Source organism: Tigriopus californicus, chromosome 11 (genome assembly GCF_007210705.1).
Source record: "Tigriopus californicus strain San Diego chromosome 11, Tcal_SD_v2.1, whole genome shotgun sequence".
NCBI classification, from domain to species: Eukaryota; Metazoa; Arthropoda; class Copepoda; order Harpacticoida; family Harpacticidae; genus Tigriopus; species Tigriopus californicus.
This window is the reverse complement of record NC_081450.1, coordinates 6,235,018-6,249,010: the sequence shown is the minus strand read 5'-3', so window position 1 is coordinate 6,249,010 and position 13,993 is coordinate 6,235,018. Positions and strand designations below refer to the sequence as shown.

The 13,993-nt window shown below is 44.5% G+C and overlaps 1 protein-coding gene across 1 annotated transcript in view; it reads left to right on the top strand.

Annotated features, from left to right (window-relative positions):
* The window catches only part of LOC131890393 (rho GTPase-activating protein 32-like), a gene marked incomplete at its 5' end in the record, with an annotated part of 44,433 nt that overhangs the window by 16,423 nt on the left and 14,017 nt on the right, over positions 1-13,993 (top strand). The window contains 1 exon segment of the mRNA XM_059239733.1: positions 7,133-7,351. Coding sequence (XP_059095716.1) covers positions 7,133-7,351 — 219 coding nt within the window.

The window sequence follows — 13,993 nt, the reverse complement described above, 5'->3', positions numbered from 1 at the left end:
CAGATCCATCAAATATATCAACATTTTCCGCTCCAAAATAGATTGGATGAGTTTAATCTCGCTTAGATTACTTTCAAACCCCTGACTTTTGAGACGATTTGGGCTAAAGAAGTCTGTGGAAATTCAAATCCCAACTCCCCCTGTTGATGCCAACTTCGGCCCCGCCATAAATTTTCTTCGCTCAAGTCACTAAACTAGAAGTAACATGTACAGTTAGTTGTACACGTATAGCTGCGTATAGCTATCTCGGGCGATCATGTGGATCCGTCTTTCTTCTTGTCAGCTCACTGACTCCCATTGAGCTATAATTGACAGGGGAACCTCCCAAGAAGGCTCTTTTACACTTGCATTAGTGATACAGACCCGAACATCCCCATTCCCCATGTTAGTCGAACTTTGATAGACGTAACTCACGGAGCTGAAGCAAGAAACGAGATCAACATCGGCCAGCAGATGAAGAGCCAAAGATCAAAGACTTGTCTTCTCCAACCATAGAGGATTTCGATTTCGATTTCGATTTCGATTTCTCCCAGAGAAGATGATGAAGAAGAATGCCACTCTAGATTTGTGAGCTGGAGAACTTGCCTGTCTCTCCGAGGATACATTTTTTAACATTTCTTTCCCACTTTGCTTTGTTCAGCCGACATAATCTGCTAGGGCACACAATGTCAAAGATTCATTTGGTTTTGTTCAGACACCACATGGGCTTTTTGTCAAGTTATATTTCCAAAGCCAAAGTGGAAGACAAAAACAACCAATCCAAATCTATTAGCGCTAGGAAGAGTTCAATGTCAGATTGTTCAAATGAGTGAGAATAAAAGTAGATTTTCGCCCTCCCCCCCCTTTTTATAGCTTGCTAGTTTGTTTTTGTTTTTATTGTCTGACCATGGCTCAAGATTGAAACAGCTACTGTTAATATGAGAAAGTTCTTCAATTGTGAGTGATTGTTCAACTTTGATCTAATGTCTGATAACGATTGGTAAAACGTCTCAAGTGCCGATAAAAATTCCAAGTCCACCCTTTTCTATGCTATGTAATGTGTCTATGAAATGGTTTTTGAGGGTGCTCGATATATTTGATCGATGTTTTTCGCTGGGGAGTGGCTCTATCGATAGTGAGTGGTGCAATGAAAGAGAGAGAAGAAGACTTATAGAAGGGCAATTGATGGATTCGTTCGATGGTTCCATCCATCCATCCATCCATCCACTGGGGTGAATGCCTCGAGTTCCTCTACGATTGATCCGACCGGGCCGCCGTGCGCACTGTGCGCACTGTTTGCACATGAGAAGGCGTTGCTTGGTCTGTCAGGAGACCATTTAGCGATTGGCAACCCATGATCGACAAATCGAGTGGAATGCAAAACAAAATGGCTCGACCATATGGAATTCCCGTCACATCCATCAATCCATCTATCTATCCATCCAAGCATCGGCGTTCTCCATTGGATGGACTCGCTGATGGTCTCTGATTTGGAATTGATCAAGACCCGCACGGTTTATGGGGTGTACGCACATATAAAATGTGCTAAAGGAATCATCCCATTTCTACGAGGGTATGTTTATTCAAGCTTGGTCGCCGAAGAAGAAGACGAAGAAAAAGAAGGGTTAGCCCGAGTTCGAGTAGCATATCTGGCCGATAATGATGGGAATTCAGGGTTGAATTAGTTCTTTCACTGGTGATGGTTGATTTCAGGCTTGATTGATTCATGAATCGAGCCACGCTAGGGTGTCCAATCTACGACTTTCCAAGGCGAGCACATGAAACCCCTCTGTCGTTCCATGAAGTGCAAAGACGAAAAACGTTGAAAAGCTTTTCATCCCCGTGTATTTTGTGACATTTCTCATGTTTTGTCAGCCCCCGACATTGAATTTCTTGCATGCTCAGTCTCTCACTTCTTGGCTTAGGGTCTTCTTGTAGCTTCTTTGGCCTGGGTCTTTAAACCGCAGGCTCAAGGAGCCAAGTTTTGTTGGACCTCGTTTTAATCAATTCCTTCAACTTTTTATCCGTCACAATCGCAGCGAGTGGTCTTCTGAGTAGTTAGCTAGTCGGACCTTACAGCCAGCCTTCTTGTTAAAAAAGCCAATCAAGTTGCTTTTGATATTTTGGTTTCGAGGTGCGAGGTGCGAAGTGTGAGGAGATTAGCAAGGAATTTACGAAGATTCTCTCTTTCTCTCTGAGAAGGGATCTTTTCGTTTCGTTGGATTTGCAAATCAACCAAAGCATCACCATTGTCCAACTTACTTTTGAACATGAATGTGCCGAGGATTTCATTGCTTCTCATTGGGAATGAATGTTGATTTTTTTGCCATGTCGAATAATATGTTTTTTCATGCTGAGTTACGAGAGTTCTGAAGGAGCATAAAATGATTGTGTAACCATGGAGCCCCTACGCAAGAAGTTTTTTTAAGCTGCTGCTCACCTAAAACACGAAAGCATTTTTTGAAGTGTTGCCGCTTCTAATCTGATCATTTCTGGATTCCAACTCGACCAAGTACAAAGTAGTCGATCGTGTGTGTGTGTGTGTTGGTGTAAAGTGAGTGAAGCTTGGTCGCGATTGAATTGTTTATTCCAATCTGAGAGGAGCCAAACCCCAATCCTTTTGTCCGATCGAAAGTGTTTGCACTGAAGCGGAAATGAATATGCCATTCCGTTCGAAACTCCTGAGCAACTACTCACTTTGCGAGGAAGGTTGTTGAACCTGGAATTTGTTTAGAGTTGAACACGGTGATCAGAATGCGGACGCACAACTCCGTCCAAACATGGGCAAAGTCTCTTTCAATACACTCGAGAGAGGGGTGTTTATGGCACCAAATTGTTACTGTAGTCCATTTTGGCGTTGGTTGTTCCAGTTCTGATGTGTTGTTTCTGGCACGTAGGGTTAAATTCCACTCGATCGTATCACTTTCCTCCAATGACCTTCCAATTCACACCGGGAGGGCATGAAATTATTCATTTGAGATTGATTGTGGATTCACTCGCCGAGATTCTCGTCGATGAAGCTCTTTTTGAACTCCTTGGATAATTTGAAAATCATGCAAAGGGAATTCAGGCGATTCCACGTTGCCTTGAAATTACTCTTTGTGCGCGCATGAAGTTTGGAAGATACTCAATCAGTCCCCACTCATTGTTCAATTTTCGAAGGTGTGCTATGGAGAATGAAAGTAACATTATTTGAGCTGAGACTACTCGGCACAAAAGAGGGCTCAATTCAGTAGAGAAGTGATCTATAGCTCAAGTTTCCAAGCACAATTTATAGCCTCCAGGTGCCGGGCGGGTAATTCCAAAAATGTGCCCCCCCCCCCCCCCCTCCCCTCATCCCCTCATCTCAGGGTGGAAAGCAAGGATAAAGGGGACGGGATCACCTTCAATTGTTCTTATCTGTTGGCGATTAGTGGCTTGAAATAGTTTCATTCAAGCATATCCTGTCTAAGCGCTCACAGACGAAAGAAGCGTTGGAAGCTTCCATGATGATCTGACAATGCAAACCTTTGAATTACAGAGGATGTCACAGTCTTGCACGATTTTGTAAGATTGGGAGAATTTCTCGAACTGCAACTTTCCAATTGTCTCAGAGCGAACGAAACGTAGGAGAGCCAATGGAACCAAAAGGGTTATTGGCCGTGTTGGTTATCCCGAGAGGAACCAGTGAAGCATTAATTATATGGCTTGTTAGTGCAACTCAGATTCCCAATCATCCCTAGTACTTTCTTTCCTGCCAAAGCGAACAATAGGCTATGAAAGACCGTCTAATGCATGTACGGGACTAGCGACGATGAAGATCCTCTTAGCGTACGAAGCCTATCCACTACTTCCGTAAACCCTCTAATGATCTAATGACCAGTCCATTAAGAAAGATGTTCCACTCGCTCATTCACCCCCTCCAAGGTCTGAAAAATAAGCACCCCTTTTTTGTTTGCGGCTGATTGGATACGTGTGACATGACTAGATAAGATGGATTCAATAACGAAGAAATCGCACTTTTTTGTAGAGCAAACCTGGGCAAGATATTGTACCAGCTTGTCCTACTTTCTTCCTTGGTCAACCTTGTCAACCCCCCCAAATGCCAGATCGCGACTGACAAGGAGACAAATTAATTTGCTGTCGCCTTCCAAGCCGGTATAACCATGACAGGAAACATTCCTACAACCCGACAGGCATTCTTATTCTCTTTGACAAGGGTGGATCGGGATCTACTACATCGCTTCAGATTAGAGCATAAGAGCATACCAAAGACCACCAAGTGATCATGTTGGTCCAAGAACAATATTTGTCCATGGAAACGTGATCTAAATTAGGAAAATCTTTCACGCCCATCAACGCTAGAGACAAAAAAGTGACCTGGTGGTCGGTCCGTGAACAGAGGTAAAACGGCGATGTTTCAATATAATTGCTGTCCGTATTTACAAACATCTGTCACCAGTTCGCTTGTCTCCTCCACCCTTTGCCTTGGCATGGACAATCGTCCGTACACCCCCCTCCAGGCCAGGCTTTAGTACGAGTCCTCCTACACGTCGTTGTCGAGTCTCATGTTTGCCTGACATTATGGAGAACTGGGTCACAGATACTTGATAGCTTTGCGAGGGGACAAAGCCGAATTTTTCTCATTTGTTCACCAAAGCCTTTAGCTGGCCCGTCGAAGATCCGTGGTTCCGCTCGCCAATGGAATCATGGTGCTTTTTCTTCTTCTTCTAGGTCCTAATAAGAAATGATGATGCCACACAGCTTTGTGTGGGCCAAGTACTAATGCCCTGGGATCACGGGAAATTGCTCGGGTCCTTTTTAATGTTATTAGCAATGAGTGAGTTTAATGAGAGCTAGATTGAGTTGACCGTAGGGATTGTGGTTTGGCTGTTCCATCTTCCCACTTGCCTAATGCAAGGGAAAGTAGGGAGGGGATACATTTCCTAGATTTCGTTTTCAAGCGTTTTTATGGCCAATTTCATGTTTCAGTGGTTTAATCCCTCCCCTTTAAATCTCCCCCTGAAAAAGCTCATAATTCAGGGCATCTTGCTTCACATCCAATTGGCTCGAGAATTGCTTTCCAAGGCGACCTCAGCCTTGCCGTAATCGTGGGTCGCTCGTTGGGCCAGACAAGTGCGTTTCTGTTCGACCCTCCGCTCTACAGTTGTACGGTAGAATGCTTCACTCCATGTATACGTATGAGTGGTCTCAAGATAGAAGGAGCGACAAAGGCCGGGCTAGGTGGCCTTGTCGGCCTAGGCTTGGCCTTTGAGATGGCCTCAAGAGAGGGAGGGAGAAGAAGGAGAGGGCGGAGGAGGAGGAGGTGGAAAAGCAGCTTTCCCTCACTTCCTTATTGAGTGAGCTTGTTTTCTCTCCACATTCGATTGGACTGAGGCAAAGCTATCCTTTCCACTGCCTGACGTAATAAGAGTGTGTATAAGACAGCGATTTTATGCGTACAAAACAGTGAATGGTGACAACAAATCCCGAAGCTCAAAGTTCTTGGAATGCTTTCCCTTGAATTGCTTTGATCGGACAAGTGACAAACAACCATCAAAATTGGTTTCAAAAACCGCTTCCGAGCTCACAGAGTTCGGAGCTCAGAAAAGGTAATAGTGTATGTTCAAGAAGGAATTGGAACACGTCAAGAGTTTGTGTGTTAGCAAAATTGTTTAACACCAATGGCTTGGTATTGGACTCACGTCAACATCAATACCCAAGGCCATGAATAAGGAAAAGCCTCCCTTCCCATAAAACAGTCGTCCACCTGAGCCCACCATCCGAAGTTTTGCTTGAAGGCCATAAATTTTTATTCCCCTTGCTATTTTCATCCTGCGCTTGTTGGCACACACCTCGAGGCCATGTCCCATAGAATTGGACCCTTCAGTGAAGAGGTGTCGATAAATGTTCTCTTTGGGAGTGTGTACAAGAGCATGTATCCTCAGTTCCCCCAAATGATATGCCCGGGAGGGATGATGGTTTTCCTTACTAGCAGCAAGTAGCTGGCTTAACCCTTGAGGCTATGTATTGCGCGAGTGCTTGAGTATCACTTTGCTCCAAGAAGATACCCCGTTCCAAGTTCCATGGTTCCCTGGGGACGTGATTAGAAGAGCTGAAAGCCAGAAAAGACCCTTCAAAAGCCAACCCTCTCGTCTCTCTCGTCTCTCTCTCTGGAATCTCCCCTTGTTTCTTTTCTTCATTTCCGGTCCATCCAGGGGATTCTAGAAGTATGGGGATGCCATTACTTTCCGGGTTCTGGAGCTATCATGCATCAGCTCTGGGTTCAATTTGGCGTGTTGACTGATATTAAACGAGAAAAAGAGATCGAGATTTGAAGGTTTCCTTTCTATTGGCCTCACGATTCTTGGTCTCCACTCGATACTTGGCCCAGAAAAATGGTGCAAAACCTCGACCTCATATTATAATTGAATAGAGTTTTCCCCTTGCAGCTGTGATTCGGTAGTTGCAGTTCGTAATACGAGGAAAAGGAAGGCTAGAAGTGTTCGTAACGATGTACGTACGTCCGTTGTTGGGATGAATAGAGGATGCACTCGCCGATCTGCATTCTGATTATGCACGCTTGCCTGGAAGGCTCTGAGGTTTTGTTTGACATAAATTCACGTACTTATGAGGAAAAGATGAGATAGATTCGCATCCCTGTGCAGGCTGCTTGCTACTAGAAGCGATCATGCTAACCGAACCTGAGCTTGCTGCATGAAGCGCTCCTTTTTACTTTAGCCATTCAACCATGCAATTAGGGCTGGGTGTTTGCAGAATATTTGCATTCAGGTAAATAAACCTTGGCTCCTTTGAATGCCTGTTCTACGTAAAGGACTTGAAAAAGAGCGTCTTGTTGGTCTTGCCTCATTACGGTTGAGTCACTGAATATGCCTTGAGATTTTTACCAACGAATGGCTTGCAATCCTTGCATGACAATAATTGATGCCTTTGCCATCCAATTCGTTGAAACCCGTCTTATCTAGCAAAAATCATGACAGGCTTACAATGGACATTGTTCAATGCAGATCATGGGAATGTCTCCATCTATCCCGTTTGACATTTGAAATTAAATTTCCTACGAGTCATGGTTGCCCAAACAAGAGAGTGAAAATAATCTCTCGACCTCTCGTCTTTCTCCATTAACCGACAGTCTGTTCATTTCTCTTTCCAGGATTCGGTGCGGCAATTGCTTTCAGGGTACCTATGTCGATTCTCGTCGTTGGCCGGACCCGTGATCACATGTGGACCCGTCCTCAATTGGTTCGAGCTTGACAACCGAGGCCACCGTCTCATTGTGACCGATGACGGGGCCATCAACACACCTGCCGTGGCTGCGGCTTACGTGGTCAAGCGATACACGAAACAAGCCCCAGATGAGATCAGTTTCGAGGTAGGACATCATTTTCCTCGTCTTTCTGTTGATTCCTCAGAACCTGTTCTTTTCTTTTTGGGATCTGTCTTAAAGAGGGCAAAGGGGTCAGATCAGTGATCGCGAACCAGACAAGTGCGGCGTAACAGGATATGAACAAAGCTGGAGAATGCAAATGACAACGTCATATGTATTTGTGGATGTGATTGTCACATATTGTGTTTCACAAGCCTTTCTTGAATGCGGAACGATCAAGCGTCGCTGTGGTTCATGTAGAAATCCAGCCTTAACGAAAGATCATTATGAAACCATCGTTTCGGCTTTGTGTCTCGACAGAGCTAGGATAATTAAGGAGGTTTTTTTGCGGTCGATGTCAGGTCTTAATGAAGCTTGAGAGTCATCATTATTTTTCTCTATGATAATTACCATTTTTCACCCGATACTTGCGCTCGATGGTAAACAATGATTTCTCACCTGTCATGGAGGGTATTAATACTCGCATAACCAGCCTCTCCGTTCGATTTAAGGCTTGAGTGTTTAGCATGCTGCATCCACTCGTTCCTTCATGAAAAGTTTCTCCTTGAACCTTCAATCCGGATGGCTGAGGCCATTGATTCACTCTGGAAACCATCAGTTGATGACATGACGATTTTCTGACATGTTGATGGACCATTGTCAGGCTAGATCGACCATATAATGAAGAAGATGAGAAAGATGAAGGAATCCTTTGGCTGATAAAGCTCTCAGTACTTTGGTAACGTGTCCATTAGATCGATGACTAACCTTTGGCAATTGAAACAACTGTCTGATTGTGAGCAGCAATGTCCCAAATGACCTTCCCCGTACCGCGGCCTAATACTGGTTGTGATTCATCCCTTTTAGAAGACCCGAAGGGAAACAAAAGAACTTTGGTTGGGTTTCGGCGAAATTTCACTTGGATACAATTTTCTTTCGATTCGTCAGACAAAATGGTTTTTGTCTAATCTCGCTTGGATCCAGATTAGATCCTTATAGATTCGCCGAATGAGATACCCGATATCGAAAAGCTTCCCTCCCAAGGATGGTTTAAAGGATAAAAGCTACTGACCGTTTAGGTTTTCCTGTAAATGTCGTGGAAAAGTAAGACAATGTTCTCGCGCCCCAATTGGGATGGTCCCTTATCTGAAACATTTTTTTTGATCGGATGACTCATCCATGAGCATGTGAGGGACTTGTAGCGGTAATTATAGAGCACAAGAGGCTAGGACTCCCTCCTGCCTAGAGAGTGTAGTAGAGTCTAAAGCTGGAATTGGAACACTCGAGAAAAAGAAGAAGATGATCATGATCATGACAATGGAGCAGGACCGGACACAACAACCACGACTTCCACCAACACCACCACTCCGACCATCAAAGCAAGCAGTTCCTCCAAAATGTAGTACACCAAGTCGCTTTAGAAATAGTCACCTGTCATGCACTCCACACCACAAAGAACAAAAACAGCTCCTCTTCAACCACTTCATGGTACTACTAGGACGGCTACCATTGGTTCCTCAACAACCACCGCCCTTGCTTGGCTACTACTGTTACTACTTCTCAGCCGACTTTGAAATCTGAACTTGCTCCTAGGACGACCATTACTACTACTCCTATTTTTACTGCTACGTTGACGCTGGTTCAAGGAAGGACGGAAAGAAATCTGTATTGCCTCTGATAACTTCTCATTAGCTTGGAGGCAAACTCAAGCTAAGGATTAGGGCAGAGCAAAAAAGTAAGAAGACCCTTTGTTTTTGATTGGAATTAAGGGTGGGCTACTTTTCAAATTTAGGTAAGCAGAGGACCGCTTGGGAAAGAACCGGTGCGTTGAACTTGAGTGTATCACGCTATCACTTCGGAGTTCGGTTCGTTTCATTAGCATCTCGCGTGGCTTAGATAATGTTCCAGTTCGTGCGCGATGCCGGCTGCTTGGCAGTTTCATCTGGCAGGTCGTAAAACCCATTAAAACGAGGCCTCGTTGTATGTACAAGTGAACACGGATGCTTCTTCTCGGTGCTTGTTTGGCATCTTCTCATCTGGCCACTCCAGTTGCGTGGAAGGAAGCGAGCATTGAAATGGCGAGTTCATAAAACGAATGTGGGGTTCTTTAGAAACGTTATCATTGCTTGGCGTATCACATTTCATATGCGCAGAAAAGTGAGTCTGAATCACAAAACATCTTGCAAGTCTGGCCACATGCTTATCGCATACTGGTTAAGAGATATGCCTTTAGTCCGTAGTAGGAGTTCAGATAAATGGTCCATTCCAAGTTTCAAGCCGCTCATCTGCAGGATATTTCAAGCAAGTTTTGTGGGCTTAGTTTTGACCTCAGCATATAATGATTTTGTTTTTGAGAGAGGCTAGTTGCGACTTGCTTTCCTCTCAAGCACCATACCATGCCTTACGTTGTTCTCTGTCAAAATCTGATTATATATTGTTCAGTTCCCCCGGGAAACTGTGCTAGAAAGGATGGCATTTTGTACCATAGGCTTTTACATCGTTCAAGTACTCGAATTGATGGGCTTCGTTTTCGGTTGGGGAGCCTTGTATGTGCTTTTTCAAGGCTCTGATGTGAATCACGTGGTGTACTCACTTTTGTTCCAAAGCGTGATACTCACTCAATTCGTGACAGTGTTTAATGTGTTCTGGGGAGGTTGGTTTCAGTATCATGGTCTCAATTACCAATGGTACCAAATTTACATCTTCGGGTCCTCCATCTCTTTGACGTTTCATGATGTTGCCTGGAGCACCATCGGCTACATTCGATACCTGAAGATTGTCGAAAAAATGGTCTGGATGGAGTGGCAACCAAAACTGGTCACCCTGATCCTGTCCACGTGGGCCTGGTTTAATTGCCTCCTTCATGTTGGTATCCTGTTGGCATATCGGTACATTTTTGTCATCAACACCGAGACATTCTACTTCCTTTTGTGGCCCTTTTCCGCTCAAACCGGGTTTTTGTGGGTCATGTTTGCTTGTTCGGCTTTCTCCGATGTCATTACTGTATTCTCCTATCTCCAAATACTTGCGTTCAAATGGAAGCCCAAGCCTCCTGAGAATCAAGTCCAGCCGTCTGATATGATCTTTCCAGGTGGAGCCGAATCTCTTGTCTTGGATCTCGCCGATACCGAGCAAGACCGAAGGGAGACCCAGGCCACAATTCGTGCTCTAGCTTGCACATTGTGCCTCTCGGGAATTCGGACCTTGTTTCTCGTGGGTCACCCTTACGTCTTCCATTTTGCTCAGAACAATGTCCAACAGGAAATGATCGTCCTGGCTTTGGTTCGTGCCTTGGTCAAAAATGTCGGTCTTTTTGTGGTGATCCTCCTGAACTTTGGTACCCTTCGCCAGTTTCTGACCATAAACTGCTGTTTATAGTGGTAGATGACTCGTGCAAAGGTGGTTCAAGTACTTCATTGCGTTGTTCCACAGGGTGAGAAAATTGGTAAAGTGATGGTGATCGTGGCATTTTCGTGGTTGCGTAAAAATACAGTGCCTGGAGGGGAATTCCTGTGGCCAATAATTGGAATGCTATGACGATATCCAATCTCGTCCACAGTGCTCACCTCTCATTTGATTGCATGCGCTCTTTCTGTGAAGCAAACCTCAAAATACTCATTCAAAATACACACACTCCACGCTTGGTATGTATCCTATGTATTGGAGCCGAGCTTCATTCGAGTTCGCCTCGAAAATTGGGTCATTCGGCCATTGTTGCCCGTATTTTGCATGATTACGGACGTTATTCGTAATGACAGGAAGAATGAGCAAAACTGAGTAGAGTACAAAGACAACCAACCCTCGGCAATGAATCAAGAATGATAGATCATCATTTGAAGCCCTTTCCGTCCCTTTAAGTTAACGCGAGTTTTGAGGTTGTCTGGTTTCCACATTTTATATACATCATGCTTGAAAGTCATGGCTTGAATCGTGCTTCTATGATTGCAAGTTTATTGACGATGTTGGCCTAAAATGGATGAATAAGCCTAATTTAAACGGCCCTTTGTATCCCATAATTAACCTTTGGCATCCCATGCGTTTCTTAAATGCAACTGTCAGCTGAGTTTAAGGAGCTAAAAATGTTGGTTAAAGTTCCAAATGTTGTGAGAACCATCAAAAAAAAAATGAATTATCCACAGAAGACTGAGCCCCTCCCCCCCTCCCCCCAATATCGTCATTTAAGTCGAGATTGAGGGAATTGACAAGTGGCCCTCAAGAACCACCTACGCACACACACCTCGGCAGTATAAAAACCCCTGAAGTCGACCGAAAAAAGTGATCCCAAGCTGCGTCTCAAATAGACTCTGATCGACCGAAAAAAGTGATCCCAAGCTGCGTCTCAAATAGACTCTGAAATCCACAAGTGTTCACTATTTGCTCGTTGACAAATACCACATTTTTAGGGAGAGATCGATTTCTCGTCTAGAGTATCATCTGGCCAAAGTCACAAGAGGCGACTCGTCTATCCAGGCTAAAAATGATTTATAGGAGTGCTTTGATCAATATCGTTAGTGAACATCTGTGTGGTGAACATTTTGAGAACATCCTGCAAAATGAATACTCGCCTTAAGGTCAGGGTTGGTAGTTGGTGTGGTGGTTGTGGCGGTAAAGAATATGCACACGAGGAGGAAGAAGAGGTGGCGGTGGTGGTGCAGGTGGATGGAGGAGGTAGAAAAAGTCGAGGGTGCTTCTGACGACATTGAACCAAACCACCTTCCACGCCTTTGGTTTTAACACATTTGTGAAGGGACCTTGTCATTGGCTTGAGGGAATTAGAAGATCCGGCTGCATCGGAGCAATAACTTCCCGAGTAAAGAGCAAAGAAATCTCCATTTCATCTCGTGAATGGCATCCCTCGGTTAAGCATATTGACTAAAATATGAATTTGATAGAGTCAAGGGAAGGTCTGCGGTTATCCACTCTCAAGGATAGGTTCAATTGAATCTTCTCTCCAAAGATGCCAAACGTTGAAACGTAGATGGTCATGGTTTGACATACCAAAGCGAGTGGAGTCAAATGAGTCGATGACATAATAGGCAAACCCTTTAGAAATTGTGGAGAGCCCGAATTCCGGGGATTTTGCCTTTATTAAGGAATGTCGCTCTGGGCCAGCTAGAATCCGAAATCTCTCTCCGATCTCGGATCGTCATCGTGGAATGGACATGCACTTTCGCGAGTAATTATTGTCAAAAGTTTCTCAGGAAATTAGGTTAACCGATTATCGGAAGACGAACACCATCATCTTCGTCTTAACTGATGCCTTAGCTCGAATCACCATCTACTACATACAGCAAGACATGGTTTCCAAGTAGAGCAGGCCTTCGCAAGAACAACAACAACAGCAGCAACAATAACAACATCATCATCATCATGAGTAGGAGCTTGGAAGAAATCTTGTCAGCTTGACAAGCAGACGAATAAATCGAAACTCTGAGAAGATCTAGCACATTGATACGGAATTAAGAGCGAGAGCGAGTAAGCTAACCATCCATCCAACTACCAACCAACCAACCATCCATCCATCCATCCAACCAACCACCAACCCACTGGCCCAGATCAAGTGAGTGAGCAAGAAAAATTGCACCGTTCTGAATGTAAATTGGCCATTATCTTTCGATGAGTTCAATATTTTCAAATGGAGAGGATTTTCCCAAGATTTTTCTCCCAGGCGTCAATCTGCTGCGGGTAGTTGCACGTCTATTTCCATCCGAGCGCAAGCTTCATTGACCTCTTATTATGGGGGAACCAATGTTGTTCCTTGTTGATGGGTTTGCCACCGCTCGGTGGGCGAAAGTGAGATTTTTTTTCTCTCGATTTCTTTTTTTCCGGTTTAGCCCCTCACGCCCCTCGATCATCATTACGTCCCTTCTCTCTCTGACTAACTACAAATGGGTCGTTTTGAAGTAGGAACGGACCTTCGTGGATGGATGAGAAGCGTGAAGGGAAGATCCTCGATTAGAGTAATCCAGGTATTGACCTAACACCGAGGCTTCCACAATGTGTCATCATTGAGCAATCTTCACTACTCGATGTGCATATCTACCACTTGGGAAACAGGAAACGGAAAAGGAAGTGCATTTTCCACGGCTATCCGCGCACAAAAAAAACTGATCTGCCTGTTTAGAGATGATATGAAAGTCCGTCGCTGTCGGAACCAAAAGAAGATCCTTACCAACAGCGCGGTGCATAATGGATCTAGTTGTACGCGGCTTTTGGATTGAGCATGTTTTTTTGTTTGGTTTTTGATTGTAGCCCAGCGTTGACAGTTGGAGGCGAAGATCTGCATAATTCTTCCACTTCCATGATCACGACCAACCAACCAACCAGCCAACCAGCCAGCCTACCCATGGAGCCTCTCAGAAGAATGACAATGAATTCTATCCCCCCTCCAGGCTCAAGTGTATGAATAAGTGAGGGCAGCAGAAAATACTGATCTCAGAGGTGAATGATCAGCTACCGTCTTCCATTTTGTTGTCGTTGATTTCCCCCTGAGGCCAAACTCCAATATCGTGTCGACTCTCGACAGACCCAGAATGAGACCAATCTTGTCGACAATTTGACTCCGAATGCTGGTGCATAAACGTCTTACCATGAACTTATGATAGAGGGTGTAGAAAAATGGAGGATTTCCTGCCTGAGCTTCAATTC